The 21409-nt window shown below is 36.9% G+C and overlaps 1 protein-coding gene across 4 annotated transcripts in view; it reads right to left on the bottom strand.

The window, feature by feature from the left end:
• The window catches only part of COL21A1 (collagen type XXI alpha 1 chain), a 199054-nt gene that overhangs the window by 61366 nt on the left and 116279 nt on the right, over window positions 1-21409 (bottom strand). For all 4 annotated transcript variants that reach the window (XM_053222660.1, XM_053222659.1, XM_053222658.1 and 1 more), the window contains 2 exons: window positions 12476-12529; window positions 12332-12385 (listed from right to left, as the gene is read on the bottom strand). In XM_053222660.1, coding sequence (XP_053078635.1) covers window positions 12332-12385; window positions 12476-12529 — 108 coding nt within the window. The remainder of the gene's footprint in view (window positions 1-12331; window positions 12386-12475; window positions 12530-21409) is intronic.

Here is a 21409-nt window from a genome sequence, read left to right as displayed (position 1 = left end):
CTCGGCCACCTCTAAGCATACTGTGTTAGAAGGCCCTCAGCAAGACAGAAACAAGAAAGAGGCCTGCAGACCGTGGGAATGGGCCTGGGGTGGTCTGTACAAGGAGTGCCAGGACCAAGGATCTGGAATGTGGTGTACAAGTGGATCATGTGCTACAGGACTGTCTCTGTGTTGGCCCTGAAGACGCAGTGTGTCCTATCAAGGAGCTCAGCTGAAGCAGGATCTATCAGGAGTTCTGCATCTCTGAGGGCATTAATGACCATTTTTCCAAGTCTTCTTCACACATCTTTTGTCAGTTGCTTTTTAGACTTTTTGGTGTCTTTAATTTTCCTAAGATATTTTCTGGTTCCTCGTGGTCAGTTCACCTGGAAGCTGATGATAAGCTCTCACTGAGTACTGTTCATTGAGATTCTCTATACATGGTGTGGTTGGGTCATTTCACTAAACAGCTCTGGATATCAGCAGATTCCCCATAGAAAGATTTTCTTTGCCTATAGTTTTGTACATCTCCACCTTTTCTTTCCAGTCTAGAAACCCTCAGTCTTATCCTCCCCAGATAGTAAACTTTCAAGTCCTACTACGGTAGAAGGGAAATTCACTTAACTACACAGAGGTGAGGAAGGGATAGCAGGATCTCACTGTTCTTAAAGGAATATTCAACCATGTTTTCAATTTTAGCTCTACCTTCAATCCACCTCTATTTTCAAGAATACTTTGTATTCCCATTTCCTAAGCTTTTGGGGTACCTGCGTGCATATGTGCACATGTATGTGTGTGCACACACACAAACAGGATTCTCTCTCAAATGAATCGTATCTCTTTCTATTTTAAGATTGAGCTTCCTTGGGTCTTCGTGGGAGTTTAAGAAATAGAGAAAATGTGTATGTTCTACCCTTCATTTTCATCAAGAAGCCCTAGTGACTTATTGATACTTCAATAGTAATATCCAGAGCACCTTGCCCTGTAGGAGATAGGTTCACAACCTATCCTGTCCACTGTTACAGGAGACAGCAGGACAGACACAAAAGAAGGAAGATACAAGTTGAAAAAGTACATACATGGTATCATTTCCAATTATTCCCATTATTCCCATTCCAATTATTCCCATTCCAATTATTCCCATGGACACTTTCCACCAGGAGGCTTTAAACCTCCTGGACAGGGTTGCTATGACCTCTTGTGTAGGGCCCCAATATTCATTCAGACTTATCCTGTTTTATTCTGAACCAATTTCATTCCTTATCCACTCTGGTTAATTGCAGGAAAATCTGGGAATGTACTTATCTGTCTAGATTAATACAATATTGGCCTTAATTAAAAAAAAGCAGCCTTAATTTTAACAACAGATCTATTTCCACAGAAATATTCCTTTATTTTCCATTAGTGAAAGAATGAGAGCCATTATAAAATAAATTTTTACAGAGAAGGAGCCAGGGCTGAAAGTCCAGGAATTCCCTTATCGTCTCCCATAATAATTGATGGAAAATAAAAAACAAAAGTTACATTATATTTCAGATCCATCTGTATTACATTTGGATCCTTTACTTTATAAGTGTATCTGATACAAAAAGTATACTAGCTAATGGTTATATCCAAAAATCTATTTGCCTTATACTACCAAGAGAAGATTTTTATCTGGGCACATAGCTTCCTAACTAGTGACTATATTTCCCAGTCTTCTTTGCAGTTAGGAATGGCCACATAACTAAGTTCTTGCTAGCAGAATGTGTGGGGGACTATGACATGCAACTTCCACATAATTGATTAAAAATAAAGTTATTGTTATGACTTCTCTTTCTCCCTTCCCATCAGATTACAATGCAGGGAAGACAGTGACCAGTGATACAGCCTTGACTGTGTAGAAGAGAACAACATTCTCAAGGAGACTAGACCAATAAGAAGGAAAAACTTGAGTCCTTGAATAAGTACATAAACTGACTACATGAGAAAAATAAACTTCTTTCTCATTTACATCACTGCATTTCAGGGTCTGTTTCTGGTCTAAACAGGAATATTTTTTTTTTGGCTTGTAAAGAGTGTTTTCTCATGGGTAATAGCTTTCCCTTGACTACTTAAATTTTCCAGTAAAGATTAAAAACAATCTGTGTGTGTGTGAGAGAGAGAGAGACACAGAGAGAGAGAGACAGAGTGAGAGAGAGAGAGAGAAGATCCACTAAAAGTCCACACATTCCAGAGCTTATTAGTCCTAAAATCCAACAATTTAACCAAGGAATAAAAGAAAAAAATAAATTTAGGGGGAAACCAAGAGAAACAACAAGAAAACTGAGTATTTGGGTATTTCTTTCCCCTACCATGTATATGTAGACTCCTAATTCAAGAACCAAAACTACCTTTTGGAAAATTTTTTTTTCCCTTTATGCTTGGGGCAGGTAGGAGTAGTAACCGTTTCTATAGAGAGAAAAGATTAAAGACTACCTGAGCTAGCTTTTGACTGAGCTGAAACAACTCCTTGATGGTCAGGATAGACTAAGTTACACTCTTGATAAAATGGAATTTAGGGGGATAATAAATACTTGATAAAAATACAGAAGAAATGGGGAAAATTAGGATTCCCTATTAAGACTGGACAAAGTCCCAACTAAGACTTCCATTCCCTGGTTACAGGTTATAGAAGACATAATCTTCAAACTTTAATTTACCAGAGATAACAAACAAATCTCAGATGAAATGAAAAGACCAGCAGCATTCACCGACATTTGGATGGAAAAATTGAAAATCTGGACAAAGCTACCCTCACATGTACAAGCAAGAGTTTTTAAGTAAAATAAAAAGGCAAAGCATACGTGTTAACACATAGCAGTTAAGAGGGGAGAGGAGAGAGAGGAGAGAAATGTAGTGAGGAAATGGTTGGGGAATATTGACACAATCTACAAAATACTGAACACAAAGTGTTACCCATCCACACTGCAGTTAACCTCTCAACAATGCAGAGGCTGGGGGACCAACTGCCATGCGGTTGAAAATCCACACATAAGTTCTGACTCTGAAAATTTAACTACTAATAGCCTACTGTTAACCAGGAGCCTTACAAATAACATAAACAATCGATTAATGCATATTTTGTATGTGTATTATATACTGAATTCTTAAAATGAAGTAAACTAGAAAAAAGAAACCATGAAGAAAATAAGAGGAAATATGTTTATAATATTATACGATATTTACTGAAAAAGAAATCCATGTTTAAGTGCATATATGCAGTTCAAACCCATATTGTTCACCTAAGTTATGCCCATGTTTTAATATAAGTGGTTGCAAAGAAGTGGTAAAGTTAAGCCAAAATATCCACAATGGGCATGTAATGCAAAAGACAAATAAATGCTCTTGTTTGGTCATCTGCTACTGTAATCTAAGCTAATTAATACAAAACTTGGTATAGTAGGAAAAGGAGTCTGCCAAAACAATATTAAATAATATATATGGCATTGGCTTTGAGTAATGAAAAAAATTAGTTTATGTTTAGAAAATGGCAATTTGTTTAATATAATGGTAAATATTTGATAAAAAATTTGCAATACTTGCAAAGGTAAATAATACATCAAATTAACTTAGAGCTAGAGGCAAAGAATTAAGAAAACAGAATGTTAGTATCATGAAGTGACTGGTATTGGCTATACTTGAAAGACCCTGTAAAAGAAAGAAGCTCAGAAAAGAATCAGCCAGTTTGCAAGTAGTAATGAAAAGCAATAGACCAAGTCCGAAAACATGGAGATTGTAAGATACAACTGTGTTCTCATCGCTAATAGGTAAAAATTGAAACTGGAGAGGACCTTTAAAAGAAGTTCAATTAAAATAGCCTCTGTGAAAAATCAAATCAAGGGGGTGGCCATAAACACTACTCTTAAATGCTCTGAATCAGTGAAAGTGGGTCCAATAAATTCCTTCAGGCTGGACAGAATGGCTCAAGAGAAAAAAAAAAAAAAAAAAAAAGCCTAAGAGTGTAATGGATGTCTGATAAATTCAAGTCATCTATCATTAATTATCAGTAGTTAATTAATTAATGCAGAGAGGGCCATGACTAAAGCAAGGACTGTGGATGCTGCTATTGGCTGGAATCAAAAGCCAAAGATAGAAAATTAGAAATATTCATCTGCTGTTGAGAGAGTTGTACTACCAAAGAAGCCCTAAACTATAAAAGACTCCACAGCTGTCTGAAACTTTAAGAAAAACAGTCACCCAGCATCACCATTTTTAATGTTTTTCTAGCCAGTTGTGACTAGCCACTGAATTTAGACAAAATACAGAACAAAGCAAGATTAAAAACTAGAAGAAAACAAATCATCACTAGGTATGATTATACATCTAATACACCAATATACCTAATACCCTAAGTCACTAATTCAGTTAATTGCTGCTTTAAAAAGGTAATGTATAAAAAGGTTTTTATATATAAATACTAACCAAAATGAAAGTATATTAAAGAAAAGGCTCCATTTATAATAGAAACAAAGGACATAACAATTCTAAGATATAAACCTGAATAATGTTTAGGACCACTATGGAAAAACTCTAATATTTTATTAAGTTTCAAGATTGAAAATAAAAAATTAAATAAATCATAATCTTAAATAGGAAAATTCAATATTGAAATTATGTCAATGATTCTGTAATTAATCTATAAATTCAAAGGAATCCTAATTAAAACATGAATAGGAATTTCTAAAATACTGAAGGAAAGATATTGAGCTTTATCTGGAAAAAATAAGCATGCAAGTATAGCCAGGAAAATTTTGATGAAGAAGAATAATGAGGAAGTACTAGGACTGCCAATATTAAATCATATTATGAAGTGACAACAATTAAGAACAATTTGGTGTTGGAGAGGATGTAGACAGATAAATGGAACAGAATGGAAAGCCAAAAACACCAGACCCAAATGAAAATGGAAATTTAGTAATAATGATGAGTTTTCAAATAAATGGAGAAAAAAGTGATATTCCATAAATGTTGTGGCCATTGGATATCCATTTAGGAAAAGAGAGGGAAAAATATGACTGCTCATCTACCTTTACTCAAAACAACAAAATTTTAAGGATTAAAATATAAATTAACAAGGTCTAAATATATATTCAAAATGTTATAATGTGGAATCCTTCTATATAGACACAAATATAAGGAGAGAAAAATATATCTCTACCTACATATTTAAATTTTATGTGTGGCTGAGATTCCAAAAGCCAAGTCAAAATACATAATATAAACCAGGAAAAAATATTTTCATACAATTTATGAACTGTAATAACAATCAGCTTTTAAAAAAATCAACAGCCCAGTAGAAAGCAAAAAAAAAAAAAAAAAAAAAGATATGACTAAAAAGTATATTACAAAGAAGTAACAAAATGTCCATGACAAAGTACTCTACCTTAATTACTAATACAAAAATGCAAATCAGACCAATACCATTTATAACTTATACTGATGACAATTAACCTTAATGAAATTCAGTTTGAATTTGAAGAGTTTGAAGAAAGATGGGGCACCTGGGTGGCTCAGTTCATTAAGTGTCTGACTCTTGATTTCATCTCAGGTCATGATCTCTCAGCCCCTATACATGTGAGATCCAGCCCCTATACATAAGGCTCTGCACTGACAGCACAGAGCCTGCATGGGATTCTCTATCTCCCTCTCTCCCATGCATGTGTTTTCTCTAAATAAATAAATTGTAAAAAAGAGTGTGAGGAAACATATTTTCACACACTTGCTGGGAGGTACAAACTTACTATAAGTTAAACAGGCAATTTGTATCAAAGTTTAATTATGCATTTAATCCTTTGATCCTGTAATAAATTCCAGTTCCAGGATGTTTTCCTATGGATATTCTCAGAAAAAAAATACTGAGAAATGAGAAATATATAAAGGTGTTCATTCCAGTAGTGTTAATACATACATACACACATACACACACACACACAAACACACACAGCAACATATTAAGAACCAGAACATCCCTAATTTAGAGATTTCTTACAGTGGATAAGTACAGCCCGTAAAATATATAGCTGTGATTAACCTTCTGCCTAAAGTTTCCTTCATGAATTGTTAACTCCCCTGTAACTTACAGAGATTTTGAGTATGAAACTTTTTTCTTCTTTTTGAGAGAGAAAGAACAAGCACCAGCAGGGGAAGGGCAGAGGAAAAGGGAGAGAGAGAATCCTAAGTAGGCTTCATGCTGTCAGATCAGAGCTCTACTACTGTATCCTAAGCTGATGCTGTGCTTCTAATTAATGATAATTTGCTGAATATGCAAAATATTTTCATTTTCTAAAATACGGTAAATACTTTTGAGTCTTCCAAAAATATTCCAATAAAATAATTATTTTGAGGAGTCACAGTCCTGATTGCACCCGAGCTTACAAGAAAGTAGATTTTAAGAGTATACCAAGATTTACAGTAAGATGGTTCCAATTCCACAGGTTGCTTCCAAAACTCTCATGACTCATGAACATGGCTTTGATGAGCTTGTCCTTCCCATAATCTGATCTAGAATCATATTGTTTTCAAAGTCAAGATTATTTATGTGCATTAAGAGAATATGAAAACTATTATTTTAAAAGCCTCATTCTTCAAAAACTTTTCAGTGTATGCATGTGTTTTTAATGCATATAATGCTTTGTTCAGTAGCATAGGCATATAGTTCATAGATGTACATGGAACTACATGCCCAAAAGTCTTTTACTGCAAAGAGCTCACAACTTAAAAGTCTGATAATCTATGATCTAGAGTGAACAATCTCCCTTCACTTGAGAGAGATGGAGAAACAGGAGTCATCTCTCATGGCACAATCGGTACGATCTAATCTCTTTCATCCAGTTCCCCCGTCCACCTATCTGCATGGCTACCGACAGGCATTCAGGAATTCTCTTCACAGTGCAGGCAACAGGGTGAAAAATGAACAAGTCACATGGTTCAAAACTATTCTGGCTAATGCAGAAAACAAACAAAAATAACAACAAAAAAACCAGACTAAAATCAAGACATTTTATTTCAACCCCCTGATTCTTGAGTAACTTTAGACAAATGATTTAAGTTCTTCATTCTTCAGTCATCCCAGCTGTTAAGTAGGAATCACCTACTTCACAATTAATATAAAATCGGCATAGTACGGCTTACTCTAGTAACTTCATAGGGCTTTTTGGGAGGACTTCATGTGATAAGAAATGCATATGGATAATATCGATACAAAACATGTCTAAAAATAAAACAGAAAAAGTGTACACATAACAATGAACGCCTTCAAGCACTCAATACATCAGAAGCCTTACATATCTCGGGTTGTTCTTTGTTCTCTCCCATAAAAACAAATGGGAGGCTCAGGCACTAATGATTTACAGAAAATTGTTTAAATCTGCTAAAATGTTTCCTCTCTTTAATACAGCAATGGGCAATCCCCTTGGGTTTGGAGATCATGACTGAACTGGTCAGGCCTAGAAAAAAGGTAGGTTCGTGAGCTCCTACTACAGAGGCACTGCCATAGCTTTTTAGTGACCACAGAGTACACCCAAAGAGAAGATGAGAAATGGCATTTAGAACCAACAAAATATGAAGCACTCTGTAAAAATTAAATGTAAGTCTCAAGTTTCAAATGCCAGTAGAGAAAAACAAAATGGGACAGAAAAAGGCATTGCAGCCAACAAATGAGGTGGGGCCTGGAATTAATGATTCTTTTTAATAAACTGAGATGCTGAATTCATTACAAAGGCTTAAAAGAAAAGAAGCTGCAAGACCAGAGAACAATCAAGACGTTGTAAAAGTATCCACAGAAGTAATAAACACCTGGGCACACACAGGTCAGCACCCTATGTACACAAGAGGCACTTAACAAAACCTGACTTCAGAGCATATTTAAGGAAGGCACAATTAGTGCTGCTTTTTTGGAAGAAAAGCCTCTAAGAAAAGGATGTAGAAGGAAGACGTGGTACCACACCATCCATAAAAAATACAAGTTTTTTCCGAAAATCCCTGGTTTTAACAATTCCAGTTTCTTCATATTCAGATGAAGTAAAGTATTTTATTAGAAAACAGAATGTGTGGGGCACCTGGGTGGCTCAGTCAGTTGAGCATCCATCTTCAGTTCAGGTCATGATCTCACAGTTTATGAGTTCAAGCCCTGTGTCGGGCTCTGTGCTGAAGCCTGGAGCCTATTTCGGATCCTGTGTCTCCCTCTCTCTCTTCCCCTCCCCAGCTCATGCTCTCTCTCAAAAATAAATAAACATTAAAATTTTTTTAAATAAAGAAAAAAAAGAAAACATCATGCGTATGCATGTATATCTAATATTTTTACTTTATTAACTATAACACTGATCACATAAATATATTGCTATTGATATACTTATCACAAATATGTTTATATAGTTAACAAATAAATTTATATTCATTAAGGTTTATATTTAATAATATTACAATAAATGGACTTATTAAGGAAGGAGAGGAAGGGCATAGGACTGAACTCAGTCGGCAACACTCCAACATTTAGTGAATGAATATAGAAGACAAGTCAACAGTGAAAAGGTAACCAATGAAGGCAAGAGAAAATCTAGGGAAATGTGCTATCTTAGAAGCCAAGAGAACAAATTGTTCCCAGAAGAAGGGACAAGTCTGTTGTGTCAAATGCTGCTGGGACATAACAGCAAGATAAGCAGAGATCACTGGAAAACAATGACCACTGGATTTCAAAGATGGTAGATACTAATCTAAATACACAGCAGAAGTGTGGGGTGGAAATCCTACTAGAGTGAATTAAAGGGAGAAAGGGAAGTAAGAAAGTGCAGAGAGAATAAAGGCAAACTTTTCTAGGGTGTTTCTACTATAATGGAAAGGAGAAACGGGGTGGTAACTAAAGGAAACTATATGGTAGAGGAGGGGGTTCAGTTTGGTTGGTTTTAGATGGGTCAGCCTTTAGGCTATTGGTAAAAAATTAACTAAGAAAGAAAAAACCATGACATAGCAGAGAAGGGCTAATTAATAACACAAAGTAATGGAGAAGGATAGGATCCAGAACATAAGAGGAGGACTGGATATTATGGACAGTTCAACCATATTAACAGGAAAGAGGACAAAATTTAGACACATACACAAGTAAGAGGGTAGACAGTCATTGACATCATCTTTATCATCACTAATTTATAGGTGTTTAATTTTGGCCAAGTACATGCATAGCCTATTTAACCTTCACAACAAAACTATGAAGAAATACAATAGCACTCACTTTCCAGATTTTGAAATCCAGGTTTAAATAGATTAAGAAGCATAGCTAGGGAGTTAAGCAGTCTTAATTCAGAGCCCAGTCTATAAACCCATAACTGCTTTAAGCCTCCCACCGTCACCCCCTCCAACCTTGGCCATGAGCACACCAGCATTTGGGCCTTGGGTGGTGGTGTTATCAGAAAGCTACACAGTTTGATTACCCTCCTTTTCTGAGAAAGAAGAAAAAAGTGGCAACTTCACTAACCAATTCTATTTCTCCCTCTCATGTCACTCTTGGCTTTGTTTTAATTTTTTAAACATTCTTTTTTTTTGTTTGTTTTCAGACATTGTAAGAAGTAAAACCACTAATATATACTAAGTTGGTCCTTTATTCTGTTCTCTCCACATGTATATAGGCACTCTCTAATTATAATTAACCATATAAATCACTGTAACACCACTTAATCTTTTGACTTTGGAAGTGCAGTCCTGAAAGTAAGGGATTGATTTGAAATAAGGAAATCTCATTCATCACATTATACTCTTGTATGGACACTAAGGACAATGGGAAAGTAAAGTCTTGAAGGGACAATTTCAATGTTAAATGATCTAAAGAGGAAATTAAGCAAAATGTGTAATTCACTCCATAATGAGACCTTAGATATAATTAACTTATTTCTTAAATCCAGGAAAATGAAGTGATGAGTTTGTACCAAGTTTAGGTAGGTTAAAAAAAATAAATTACTATCTCCCATGTGTTGAGAACTGAATTTTCCATAGAAAGTTTCATACTCAACTCAAAAACCCATAAATATGTATCATCCCATCAACACAATTTAATATAATTTTAACAAAATATGTTTCTCCCTATGATTTAAATACATGGGTCTCCTTAAAGTTGAGGAAGTGTTTTGAAGTACTTTTTCTTAAATTCCAAAGAATAGCTTCAAAACATATTATAAAATGAGTTACCAGTTGAAGACCATTTGGTGAATTGGTGCTCCTTTTTAACTTTATAAATCGGTTGGGGGGGGGGGAGGGGGACCTGCAAAATCTATACACACTCTACTGTCTGATATGTGAGCAACCAATGCTAAAGCCAGCAAGAAAGTGCATGTAGTTTTAATTATCTTAAGTGGAAACTCCTACTATGGGAGTTCTCAGAAGAAATCCACAAAATGGAAATGATTCTGGAAAAATATCCTAATGGATAACAGTGTTGTGTGGAACAATCTCTCAGAGGATGCTATGTGATGCCTGGAAAAAATGTCCTGTACCACCACAAGTCAAAGTCATCTCAGGGTCTATTTTTCAACCTTCCTATTTCTGAAAATTAAGGAACTATATTCTAGAGGAAGAACCAAGGGAAAGTCTTTAACTTATTCCTTTACTGCAACTCTAGATAAAGAACACTCTGAAGCCACAAGGAATGTGAGGAGGAAATTTAGATGGCACAGCACACGGTGATCTCAGGCCCACAGGGACTGTGTCAGATCAGACTTTATACCCAAACAACAAATTTCAGAAAACAAGCAACTCTTGAGTGGAATTATTACTGGACTGAAAACAGAGACCTTCACATAATCTTCACTCATTTTATTCAAGAGAATGTATGACTTTGTAAAACTCATGCCCATCTATGTTGAAGACAGTACCATGACCCCATCCAACAGAGCAGTTAAAGATGTGACTAATCAAATTATTGCTGTTCTTCTACCTTCAAACAGGCACTTTATTTCAATTCTTTTAAGATGAATAAAAAACACCCTCCTTTTTATATCTGGTTTCTAAAACCCAAGGGAAAAATAGACAAATTTATGCATTCATCCATAGATATATTCATTCATATACTCACACTTTCATTATCTCCCTGCCATCCCCAAATCAGACTAATTGTGACAATGTTAAAAAACAGCAGTGATCCTGTAAACCAGAATATAAGTGAGGTGTCTGCCACATGGACTCCTCAAAACAGGTATCTTCATGATCTCAGTGGAATCCCCCATTCACCTGGCAGAGGTCAGGCTATCCCTCTCAACATTGCCACAGCATAAAAGTATAAGACATGCTCCCTATCACCTCTTAATATATACCTCCATTGTTTAAGATAGGCAGAGATTTCTCAGTGGCTAAAAAGATTCATAGAGGCCACATAGAAGACAGGAGGATTTTACACTTCTTCTTCAGGAATTTTATTGACTGCTACTGTTGCGCTCTGTCCTTTAACTCTCACCAGATTATAAAGCTGCCCTGACCTATTCCATCTTTTCTGGCCACTAAACCTATTTGCCCTTGGGATTGTTTCAACCCATGTTATGCCCATGACATATGCCAACCTACCCCATGCTACATCCCAACTGCAACCATGCTACTTGGATGAACAAAACAGAACAGTACAAAAACAACTGTTTATTTAAGCAAGACCCTGTACCAGAGCACCTGGGTGGCTCAGTTGGGTAAGTGTCTGACTCTTGATTTCGTCTCAGGTCATGAGATCCGGTCGTGAGATCGAGCCCCACGTCAGGCTCCTTGGTGAGTGTGAAGCCTGCTGAGGATTCTATCTCTCCCTCTCCCCCACTTGTGGAGAGAGAGAGAGAGAGAGAGAGAGAGAGAGAGAGAGAGAGAGGGAGAGAGAGGGAGAGAGAGAGAAAGGCAGGCAGGCCCTGCACCAGGAAACATACTAAATATTTTTCACACATTATATTGTCTCATTTGATCCTCAATAAACCTATGAAAGAAGCACCAGATAGGTATCTATTAAGGAGAGGGACATATTAGAATTGGGCTATCTGTGGCTAACAGGAACATATTCCATTCACATAGTTCTCTCCCTTCTAAGAAGGTAATCCCCCCCTCAGAGTTTAACCACAAGGAGAGAACATGGCATCAGGGCAATGCCAATACCTGTTCCATCTGACAGTGGTCATCTACTTACAACCTATTTCATCTAGTGACAAAAACCTGCTGTGAGCTTTATTAGCCAATGACCACTGACAAATTTCTGAGCCCACATATCTTGCAATTCACCAAGGTGAACACTACTGAATGGGAGTCGTCATAGATAACATCCTTTGTCTTCCTTGAATGACCAAAGTGACTGGACACATTTTTGTTTGTGTGCATTTACCTTTTCACCATCTCTCCCTGGTTCTCCTTTGTAACCTGGTAGTCCTTGAACTCCCTAAATCAAGCACAAAATAAAATCCGGTTAGTTATGTTTTGGGTTCACTAGAAACGATAATTCTACAATGTGTATCTATGAATCACATACTTGTATGCCAGGGGATCCTGGGACACCTGGTGATCCTGCAATTCCTTGATATCCCTAAAGAAAAGTAAACACAAAATAATTAATATTTCATCATACTAAGAGCAGGAATCCAGGATTCACTCTTGTCTGGAATGTCTTACACTTAAGACTTCACTTGGTGACTGTTTAAGAAACAAAAATAACAAAGTTTCAAATGCTGAATAAGGAATTAATATCCTCCAGTCTTTAGGGAAAAGGTCTCAAATATCTCTAGAATAATAAAAATAAACAAAAATGCTTCAATTAAAAGGAAGCTTTGGATTTGCAAAAACAGAGCCAATGTTCACAGCCCCCCCCCCCAAAAAAATGTTTTGCACACAGAAACGTATTTAACATATTCGAGAGAAAAACACATAAGACTGGAGGATTATACAAATGGACTACATTTTGAAACCACCTGATTAATGGCCATTTGAGTTAATCCTTGGAATAAATTAAGACTTGATAAATGTTATTCCTCAGAGTAAGTCTTTAACAGCCTTTGGACTGCTCATTTTAGAAAGCTGCTGATGTTACCCATGAGCATGGCTGTGACATGTCTCCCCCACCTCCCAAGGCTGGGCTGTCTGTTGAGGCAAGGGTCACTTTGGTCTCCACTGCTTCTTACATATCCCTCCAGAAACCAGGCCTTTGGCAAAACAGCACAACTGTTTCAACAAGGAAAACTATTCATTCTTCACTCAGCACATGGCAATTAAACTCCAGAACAAACTTGCAGGACCTCAACATTTGTCTAGGTTTCCCTAGGTCAATGTCACGTTGACTTAGACCACCTGGCACCTGCAAACACATTTCACGTTCTTATTCAGATCCCATCTCTCTGGGGTCTTACTGTTTGGATATAGCTTTCTGTTGTCAACAATATTAAAACAGATGTCATTAGTGTTTCCAATTACATCTTCATTGTTAAATCCAAAAGCTTCATTTCCATGTGGCTATTTATGGCTGCTTTTTGTATTCACCCACTCATTTGTCAGCACATTTTTAGCTATGATTTTAGAGATAGCAAAATTCGCTGCTTTACCACTCCCATTTTCAAATATTCCTTTTACTATTCTTTGCTAGGTCTAACAATACTAATAACAATAATAGTTGTCTCAGCAACATCAGTCTTATTGGTTTTCTCCCTTTACATTCACTCACATTTTTTATTCTGTAAAATGCTCTCTCTCCAAATGATAGACTATATAATTCCTACCACCAAGCATGATCCTTTCCTTCATACTCTTTCAGTTCTTCAGAGTTTATCAGAGTGTATCATCATGCTTCCTCCAAGATTTCTCAACAAATTCTTCTCTTGAATCCCTGTGCCCAATCCTTAAACATTTTGCTTCACCAGTGAGTCTCATAACAAACCTTTCCACGCTCCATATTAAACAACCTGCAGCTTTCAAGCCCAACATATGCTCTCTGGGTGGCCACTGTCTCAAGTGTCATGGGATTATGTGCCCCCTTGATATGGGAAACCCAGTCCAATTCATTTCTTTATTTGCAGCATTGAACAGAACATTTGGCATTTTGGGTTAATCAAACTTTGGAAGAATTTACCTTCATGTAATCCACACTGCATAAAGTGTGAAAAATCCCTTTCCCGAAGGAACGAGGTTATGTTTGGGCCGCTACCGGTAGCAAATTCAAGTTTTAGTCATGCCATGTGGTTCATGTTCCCAAGAATGGTAGGAAAAAAGAACAAAGTCAATTCACACCGTTTGCTCAGCCTCTTATCTCTACGACTCTAGTGACCACTGAATCTCTTTCCTTCAACCACTTTGCAATCAGATAGGTCTGGAATTAAATTTCAACTCTGTCACTGGTAGCACATGCCCAGGAGAGTTAGGTTACTTATAACTGCTGCCACTTAGGATGCCTCCAGATCCTTCAAAAACTTGTATGCACTTCTCTGGACAGTCTGATAGGATTTACAACAGGCTGCCGTAATCGGGAGAAACAATAATAGCAATGATTTATACAGAATTCACCAGAGTCCAGATTAAGTACTTCACTTAATTCATGTAACCCTCACAATCACCCTTTAATTAATGTAGGTGCTGTATTATCCTTATTTTCAGATGAGGAATCTGAGGCACATAAGATTAAATAACTTGCCCAAAGTTATTCGTTAGTTGATAGAGTCAGTGGGAACACTCTCTTATCAGAAAATGCTTCACGGTAGATCTGATCTTACGATTCTAGGATAATTAATCAGATTCAAAAAAGCATATTTGCCAGGCTGCTTTTAAATTGTTTAGAATTCTGAGTGCCCAAAGAATATGAATGTTCATAAAATTCCTCAAAAGAAAGTTACCATGGAGATTGGCTATTTATCAAAATGGCCAGTCATCTGCAAAGTTCACTGTAATGAATTATTTTTTTCACATTTTTTCAAAAGTTAAGCCAAATGTCGTATCTGCTTTATTACTTTTTTTACAAAACGAATCTTTTGTAGAAGATCAAAAGCTGTTCTCTTCTTCGAAGAAGTAAATTAATATGATCCATTTGTTAGAGAAGACACATCACATTTTAATGGATTAAAGCAATGTGGAGATGCCCCAGACTGTGTTCCCAGCTCACCTCTGACTCATAATGTGACCTCAGGCCGAGTGATCATATCCCCAAATCCTGGGAGGCAACTCAATAAAGTGGAAAGACAATGAATCTTGAAATTGGAAGATCTTGGGCTGAATTTTTGCTCCTCCCTTTACTTTCTACAGGATTTTGACTAACTTTGCCTAGCTAAGTGTCAGTTTCTTACCACAAACCAGGATAACAGTGCCCACTTCACTTCTGAAAAGAAACAAACGGAGTCACAGGTGAAAATGCCTGGCAGATGCTAAAAACTCAAATGTGAGTTTTTCTTTTTATGTTCTTCAGATTCAATGGCTATTGTACAAAACCATGAGAACACTTCTGCAAAATGTGTGGCACCACAAGCACATGAGGAATGGCAGATCCAGTCATCATCATGATTTAACCCTTTTGCAACATTCATATAGATCTAATGGTGAACATGTGAACAAGGCTTCAGTGTATTTTATAATGGCCCCGTTTGTTTTGTCTTTTGAAGAATTGCAATACAAAAAATAACAAATGCTTCCCACAATATGAGAACCAAGTTGATGTGGGATTTTTTTTAACTTACGGTGAAAGGCATTCTAGAAAACTTAGTTATATAAAGAAATTCAAAGATTATTTTTAAAGCTAGAGGAAGCATGATTAGTAACAAAATTAAGAAAAATCAAAACCACATCCAAGCTGGGGGATCCCAGGGTAAACCACCAGAAGAAATTGGATGAAATTCAGAAAAATGAAATTTGGACTAAAAATCAGGAAAATAAAGGTTAACAGGGAGGAATATTACAACACACAACAATTTCCAAGAGGAGCAAGAACTAAACACTGGTTGACTCATAGCAGGGTACACTTGAACAAGGAAAATGCCCTGAAACAGAAAAAATGATAAGCTTTCCATATAGCTCGCTGAGTTTTTATTGTTCTGAACACACAGGCTTCTGTGTTTTCAGGTGGGCGTGCAAATTTCACATGATCTTTGATCAATACTGTTCGACACTAATTTTGCCATTTTGCAATTATTAGCAGGTCCAAATATCCACCCTACAGCCATGTGCAAGATTTCTGACAGTAAAGTCTTTTCCACGTTCACAGAAAGTCTTTTTGTAAATGAGTCATTTTTTAGGAAAAAAATATTCTCACTGCCAAATTGTAGGGTTGAAGAATACAGAATCAATTTAATTTCCTTCCATGATTCATAGTTATAATGCTCCAGGAAAGATGTATAGCATTGAAATGGAAATTAAGGAAATAAAATCAGCAAATGTGCAAGGGTCACAATCTCTTCTGAGCCCAATTCTGATCAGGCCATAAAATATTCTGCCAATCTAAATATACAGATCTTCTCAAGTAGTGAGGACGATAGAGTAATCAATTTTCTTTCAGTGCTCTAAACTCTAAAAATGAGAATAAAATACAGAGAAATCATTTTGGATGTCACTCTTCTTTCTGAAATGTAAGAATGTGATTCAAAGTTTATTCTATTACATTAATTTTCTTCAAAGTTTTCCAAAATTCCCACAGACACTCTTAAGTATACAGCCATGGTAACTAAGTAACCTAAATCAAGTGTATATTTTTAATATCCACTGTGGATTCTTCTTGCCACCAGCACACTTTATACCTCAACACAACTAAATTCAAAAAATATTCATAAATCTGTCTTTCCATGTGTAGCTAATGTAGAAACTCAACTCATTTGCCACCTAATTGAACTACCAGTCCAGTAGTTTATATGCTTTAACTGACTGCTCAAATTACTTGACCAATACATCTCATTAATATGTATAAAATTAAACCCGAGCTAAGATCTAAGAAAGAACTGGAATGCTATGGGAGGTGAAGAGTAGATAGTCAAGGAAGCTTTCTGAAGAGACAAGCTCAAAGGAACACTAAAGGAAGCGCAGTGCAGAAGAGGAAGCCCTTCAAAATGTGCCATGAAGCATGACAAGATGAGACATATCCATGGAGACAAAAGAGACAGCACATGGGGAAGCATGCTGCAAACAAGACTGGACCAGTAGACTGCAGCTTTCATGCATAGCCGGTGGGTCTTATGAAGGATTTTTTTAAATATTTATTTTTGAGAGAGAGAGAGAGTGTGTGAGCAGGGGAGGGGCATAAAGAGAGGGAGACACAGAATCCAAAGCAGGCTCCAGCCTCTGAACTGTCAGCACACAGCCCAGTGTGGGGCTTGAACCCACGAACCGTGAGATCATGACCTAATCCAAAGTCGGACACTTAACCAACTGAGCCACCCAGGTGCTCCATGCAGGTTTTGGTCTTGAACCAATCCACTATACCAGAAGGTCAGACTGGAGCTCTGAGAAGCTTGCTTGCTACACTATGGAGATAACAATTATAAGTGGCAGGGGGAAGCAGAAAGACCAAGTGGGAGGTTCCTGCAGAAGAGAGATAATGGTAGGTAGAACCTGAGTCCATTCAAGGTGTATTTAATTCAACCTGATGATGAGCTACGGGATGTCAGGAATCTGAAGTTATAGTATGATGCCCAGGTTTCTGATTTGTGCAGTGGATGGCAGATAATGTATCACTAACTGGGGGAATCTGGAGTAAAATACTATTATTTGGTTGCCAAATAATAGCACATTTTTTTAATGTATTTTTGTGGACTAACATAAAAAATTTACATTTGACAATGGGAAGCTATAGACTTTTGTTGGGGGACAAAATTTCTACTCAAAGCAGACTACATTTACTATAAATGAAATTTATATCTAATTCTCCCACCCTTAAGTAAGAGTGGATGAGTGATAAATATGGAACACATCACCTGCTTTCCTATGATAGTTTGCCTTGAGTTAAGCACATAAAAGAAAAACTCTGCCTACCTTTGACAACCTCTATAGATGCAGCTTGGTTCTCAGATTCACAAAACTTAATTAAGCTTAGGTGAATTGCCTCATTCCCTGAGTATGACTGCACTTGAAGTTATACTAAGCTTATTTCAAAAGGAAAATGTACATGGGGCGCCTGGGTGGCTCAGTCGGTTGGGCGACCGACTTCCGCTCAGGTCACGATCTCGCGGTCCGTGAGTTCGAGCCCCGCGTCAGGCTCTGGGCTGACAGCTCAGAGCCTGGAGCCTGTTTCGGATTCTGTGTCTCCCTCTCTCTGACCCTCCTCTGTTCATGCTCTGTCTCTCTCTGTCCCAAAAATAAATAAACGTTAAAAAAAAAAAATTTAAAAAAAAAAAAAAAAGGAAAATGTACAGTGTTGCCGGATGGCTCAGTCGGTTAAGGTCTGACTCTTAACTTTGGCTCAGATCATGATTTCACAGTTCATGAGTTCAAGCCCTGAATCGAGCTTGGTGCTGACTGTGGAGTCTGCTTGGGATTCTGTCTCTCCCTCTCTCTCTGCCACTCCCCTGCTCACTCGTGCTCTTGCTCTCTCTCAAAATAAGTAAACATTTAAAAAAACAAAAGGAGAATATGCAACTTTTTAAGGTAACCAATAGCATCTTTAATAGTTCTTAACTTCCTAACCTACATTTCTAATAGTAACATTTTCTATTCAAAGAGAAGTGACCAATAACTAGCCTCATTCTCTTTCTGTTCTGCTATATTTTTTCCATAGTAATTAACACAATCTGATATCACTTATTATTATTATTATTATTATTGTATATTCATTATTGTTGTCCCTCCCTAGCAGAATGTGAGCTTCAAAATGGCGGGTTTTGTCTTTTTTGTTCACTGCATATCTACTCAAACTATAACAGTGCCAAGAGCAAAGTAAATACCCAATCAATATCAGGTATATGAATGGATGAATGAAAGAATGAATAAGAAAACAAACATATAAATGTTTATGGTGCCCAACCAGTCACTACTACTGATGGCTCTAAAATAATGGCAGAAACAGCCCTGCATTCATACAGATTACAATCAAAACAATACAAAATATAAGCATAAATTTATCTTTAAAATCACACATGCTAGTTGTGTTATCAATCAATTCCTTCAAGAATTTAAACAGACAAGTAATGGGGCACCTGGGTGGCTCAGTCGGTTAAGCGTCCGACTTCGGCTCAGGTCGTGATTTTGGGGTCCGTGAGTTTGAGCCCCGCGTCGGGCTCTGTGCTGACAGCTCAGAGCCTGGAGCTTCAAATTCTGTGTCTCCCTCTCTCTGACCCCCCCCCCGTTCATGCTCTGTCTCTCTCTGTCTCAAAAATAAATAAACATTAAAAAAAAAAATAAAAAAAAAATACAAGTAACATTTCTATATAATATCTACACACACATCATTATTGTATATACTATCCATAATATAAAAAAAAATAATAATAAGTAATGTACTTAAGAGGCCCATGAGGAAAACATGGAGAGATCCATACAGGAGATTTACATAAGGGGTGTGTTCGAGAAAAATGAATTAGCTAGTGGACCAAGCTTTGTCTAGGAAAGCTTTACAGAAAAATTTTAAATCACATTTTATTTTACAAAAGGGAGATAAACTGCCCAAGTGGAAGATAGTTCATTTGAGGCAAGTGGTCCAAATTTTAGTTTACCAGTAAGACTGTCACGAGGGGTTTGATCATGTGTGTGCGTGTATTTTATAGTACGGGAGACAGTGAGACAATAAACCTTTTTGCTAAAGGAATCCAAACTGAGGTGAAGTAAGAGCTCAGGTAGAAATAGTTTTCTCTAGATGTGTATTGTATACACATTTCAGTAAGCCTCTTCTTACAATTCTCTTTTCTAAGCTAAGTAACAGCCATTCCTTTGGCTTGTAACCTCGCGTACCCCATTTTCCAGGCCTTAATCTTCATGGCACTCAGCCCCAAATTGCCCACAGCTCTTAAACTGTTGAGTCCACAACTGGCACTATGTTAAGAGTCTGAGGAAAACATAAAAACTTGTCTCAAGGGTCTTATTGTTCTACTACTAATTATTCACCTCCTGTCACGCTTACTCTACAAGCATAACTGCCAGATTTCTTCCCTTTCCTTCCATTCTCTACCATCATTCTCGACTAATTTTAAAACAGCACCTCTTGTTTGGATTACACCTGAGGTACAGTCAATTCTCCCTGACAGACATTCTTCTGAGTTTTCACTCTCTCCCCATCTCTCTCTTGTAAGTCAAATCCAAATTCTACAATTCCCCATAGTATCCTAAACCAAATCTAACACTTCAAAAGCAGGACTGTCATCTTTCTTAATATAGACATTATATATTTACTAACAATGCCAAGTATTGCATCAGCCTTTCAGGCAACCCCATTACAAATCCCTTTTCACCACAGTTAAATTTAAATAACACATCCCAGACAAGTAAGAGCCATACGTTTATTTGGGTTGCATTTCACTACATTGGAACAGCCATTCTCCAAGTTCACTAAATCTTTTTGGATCTCCATGTCACCCCAAATGCCAAAATAAATTCCAAAAGTGAGATCAAGAATTAAAAATTCTCAAAAATCATAATACAGTAAATGAATACAGTAATGTTCAAAAAAAAAAAAAAACACTGGAAGAAATAACAGAACATTTAATTGTGAGAAAATTTTACATTACTAAAAATTAAAACAAAACTATAAACCAAATAAATAATTAAAAGCAACATTTACAACATAGATGTCAAAGAATTGATTCTCTTAGTGTATAGGAAGCTCTTACTAATCAACATGAAACATACTATCACTCCTATAGAAAAGGACAAGAGGAAAATCACTCTGACTGTCAGACTTCTATATTCAACTACCACTTAAAATTTGTACTTGAACAGGGGCAGCTGGCTGGATCAATCAGTTAAGCATGCGACTCTTGACCTTAGGGTTGTGGATTCAAGCCCCAAGCTGGATGTAGAGATTACTTTAAAAAAATTTTTTTTAATCTTTTTTTTCCTTCAGGTAGGCTTCACAGCCAGCGCAGAGCCCAACATTGCGCTTGAATTCATGACCCTGAGATCAAGACCTGAGATCAAGAGTTGGATGCTTAATGACTGAGCCAGCCAGGCACCCCAAAAATAATCTTTCAAAAAATTCTACTTGACCATCTGATAAAATTTAATATATCCTAAACCAAACTCTTAATTTCCCTTGCCCTAGTTTCCGTATCCATCCTTCCACATCTCACTGGAGTCTCCTTTGACTTCTCTCCCTCAAACTCGGGCAGGGTACATCATCAAATTCCATCAGCTCTAACTTCAAAATACCCCCAGAAAGTCAGCAGTTCTCTTTGCCTCACTACTTACTATCCTGATGCTAGCTGCCATCATCTTACTCCTGGGTTATTTTAAGAGCCTCCTAACTGATCCTGCTTGTGTCCTCATCTCCCTAAAATCTATTCTCAACTCAGAAGTTAGA

The sequence above is a fragment of the Acinonyx jubatus genome, chromosome B2 (genome assembly GCF_027475565.1).
Source record: "Acinonyx jubatus isolate Ajub_Pintada_27869175 chromosome B2, VMU_Ajub_asm_v1.0, whole genome shotgun sequence".
Taxonomy (NCBI): Eukaryota; Metazoa; Chordata; class Mammalia; order Carnivora; family Felidae; genus Acinonyx; species Acinonyx jubatus.
The sequence above is the reverse complement of the archived record's forward strand: the minus strand, read 5'-3'. Positions and strand labels throughout refer to the sequence as shown.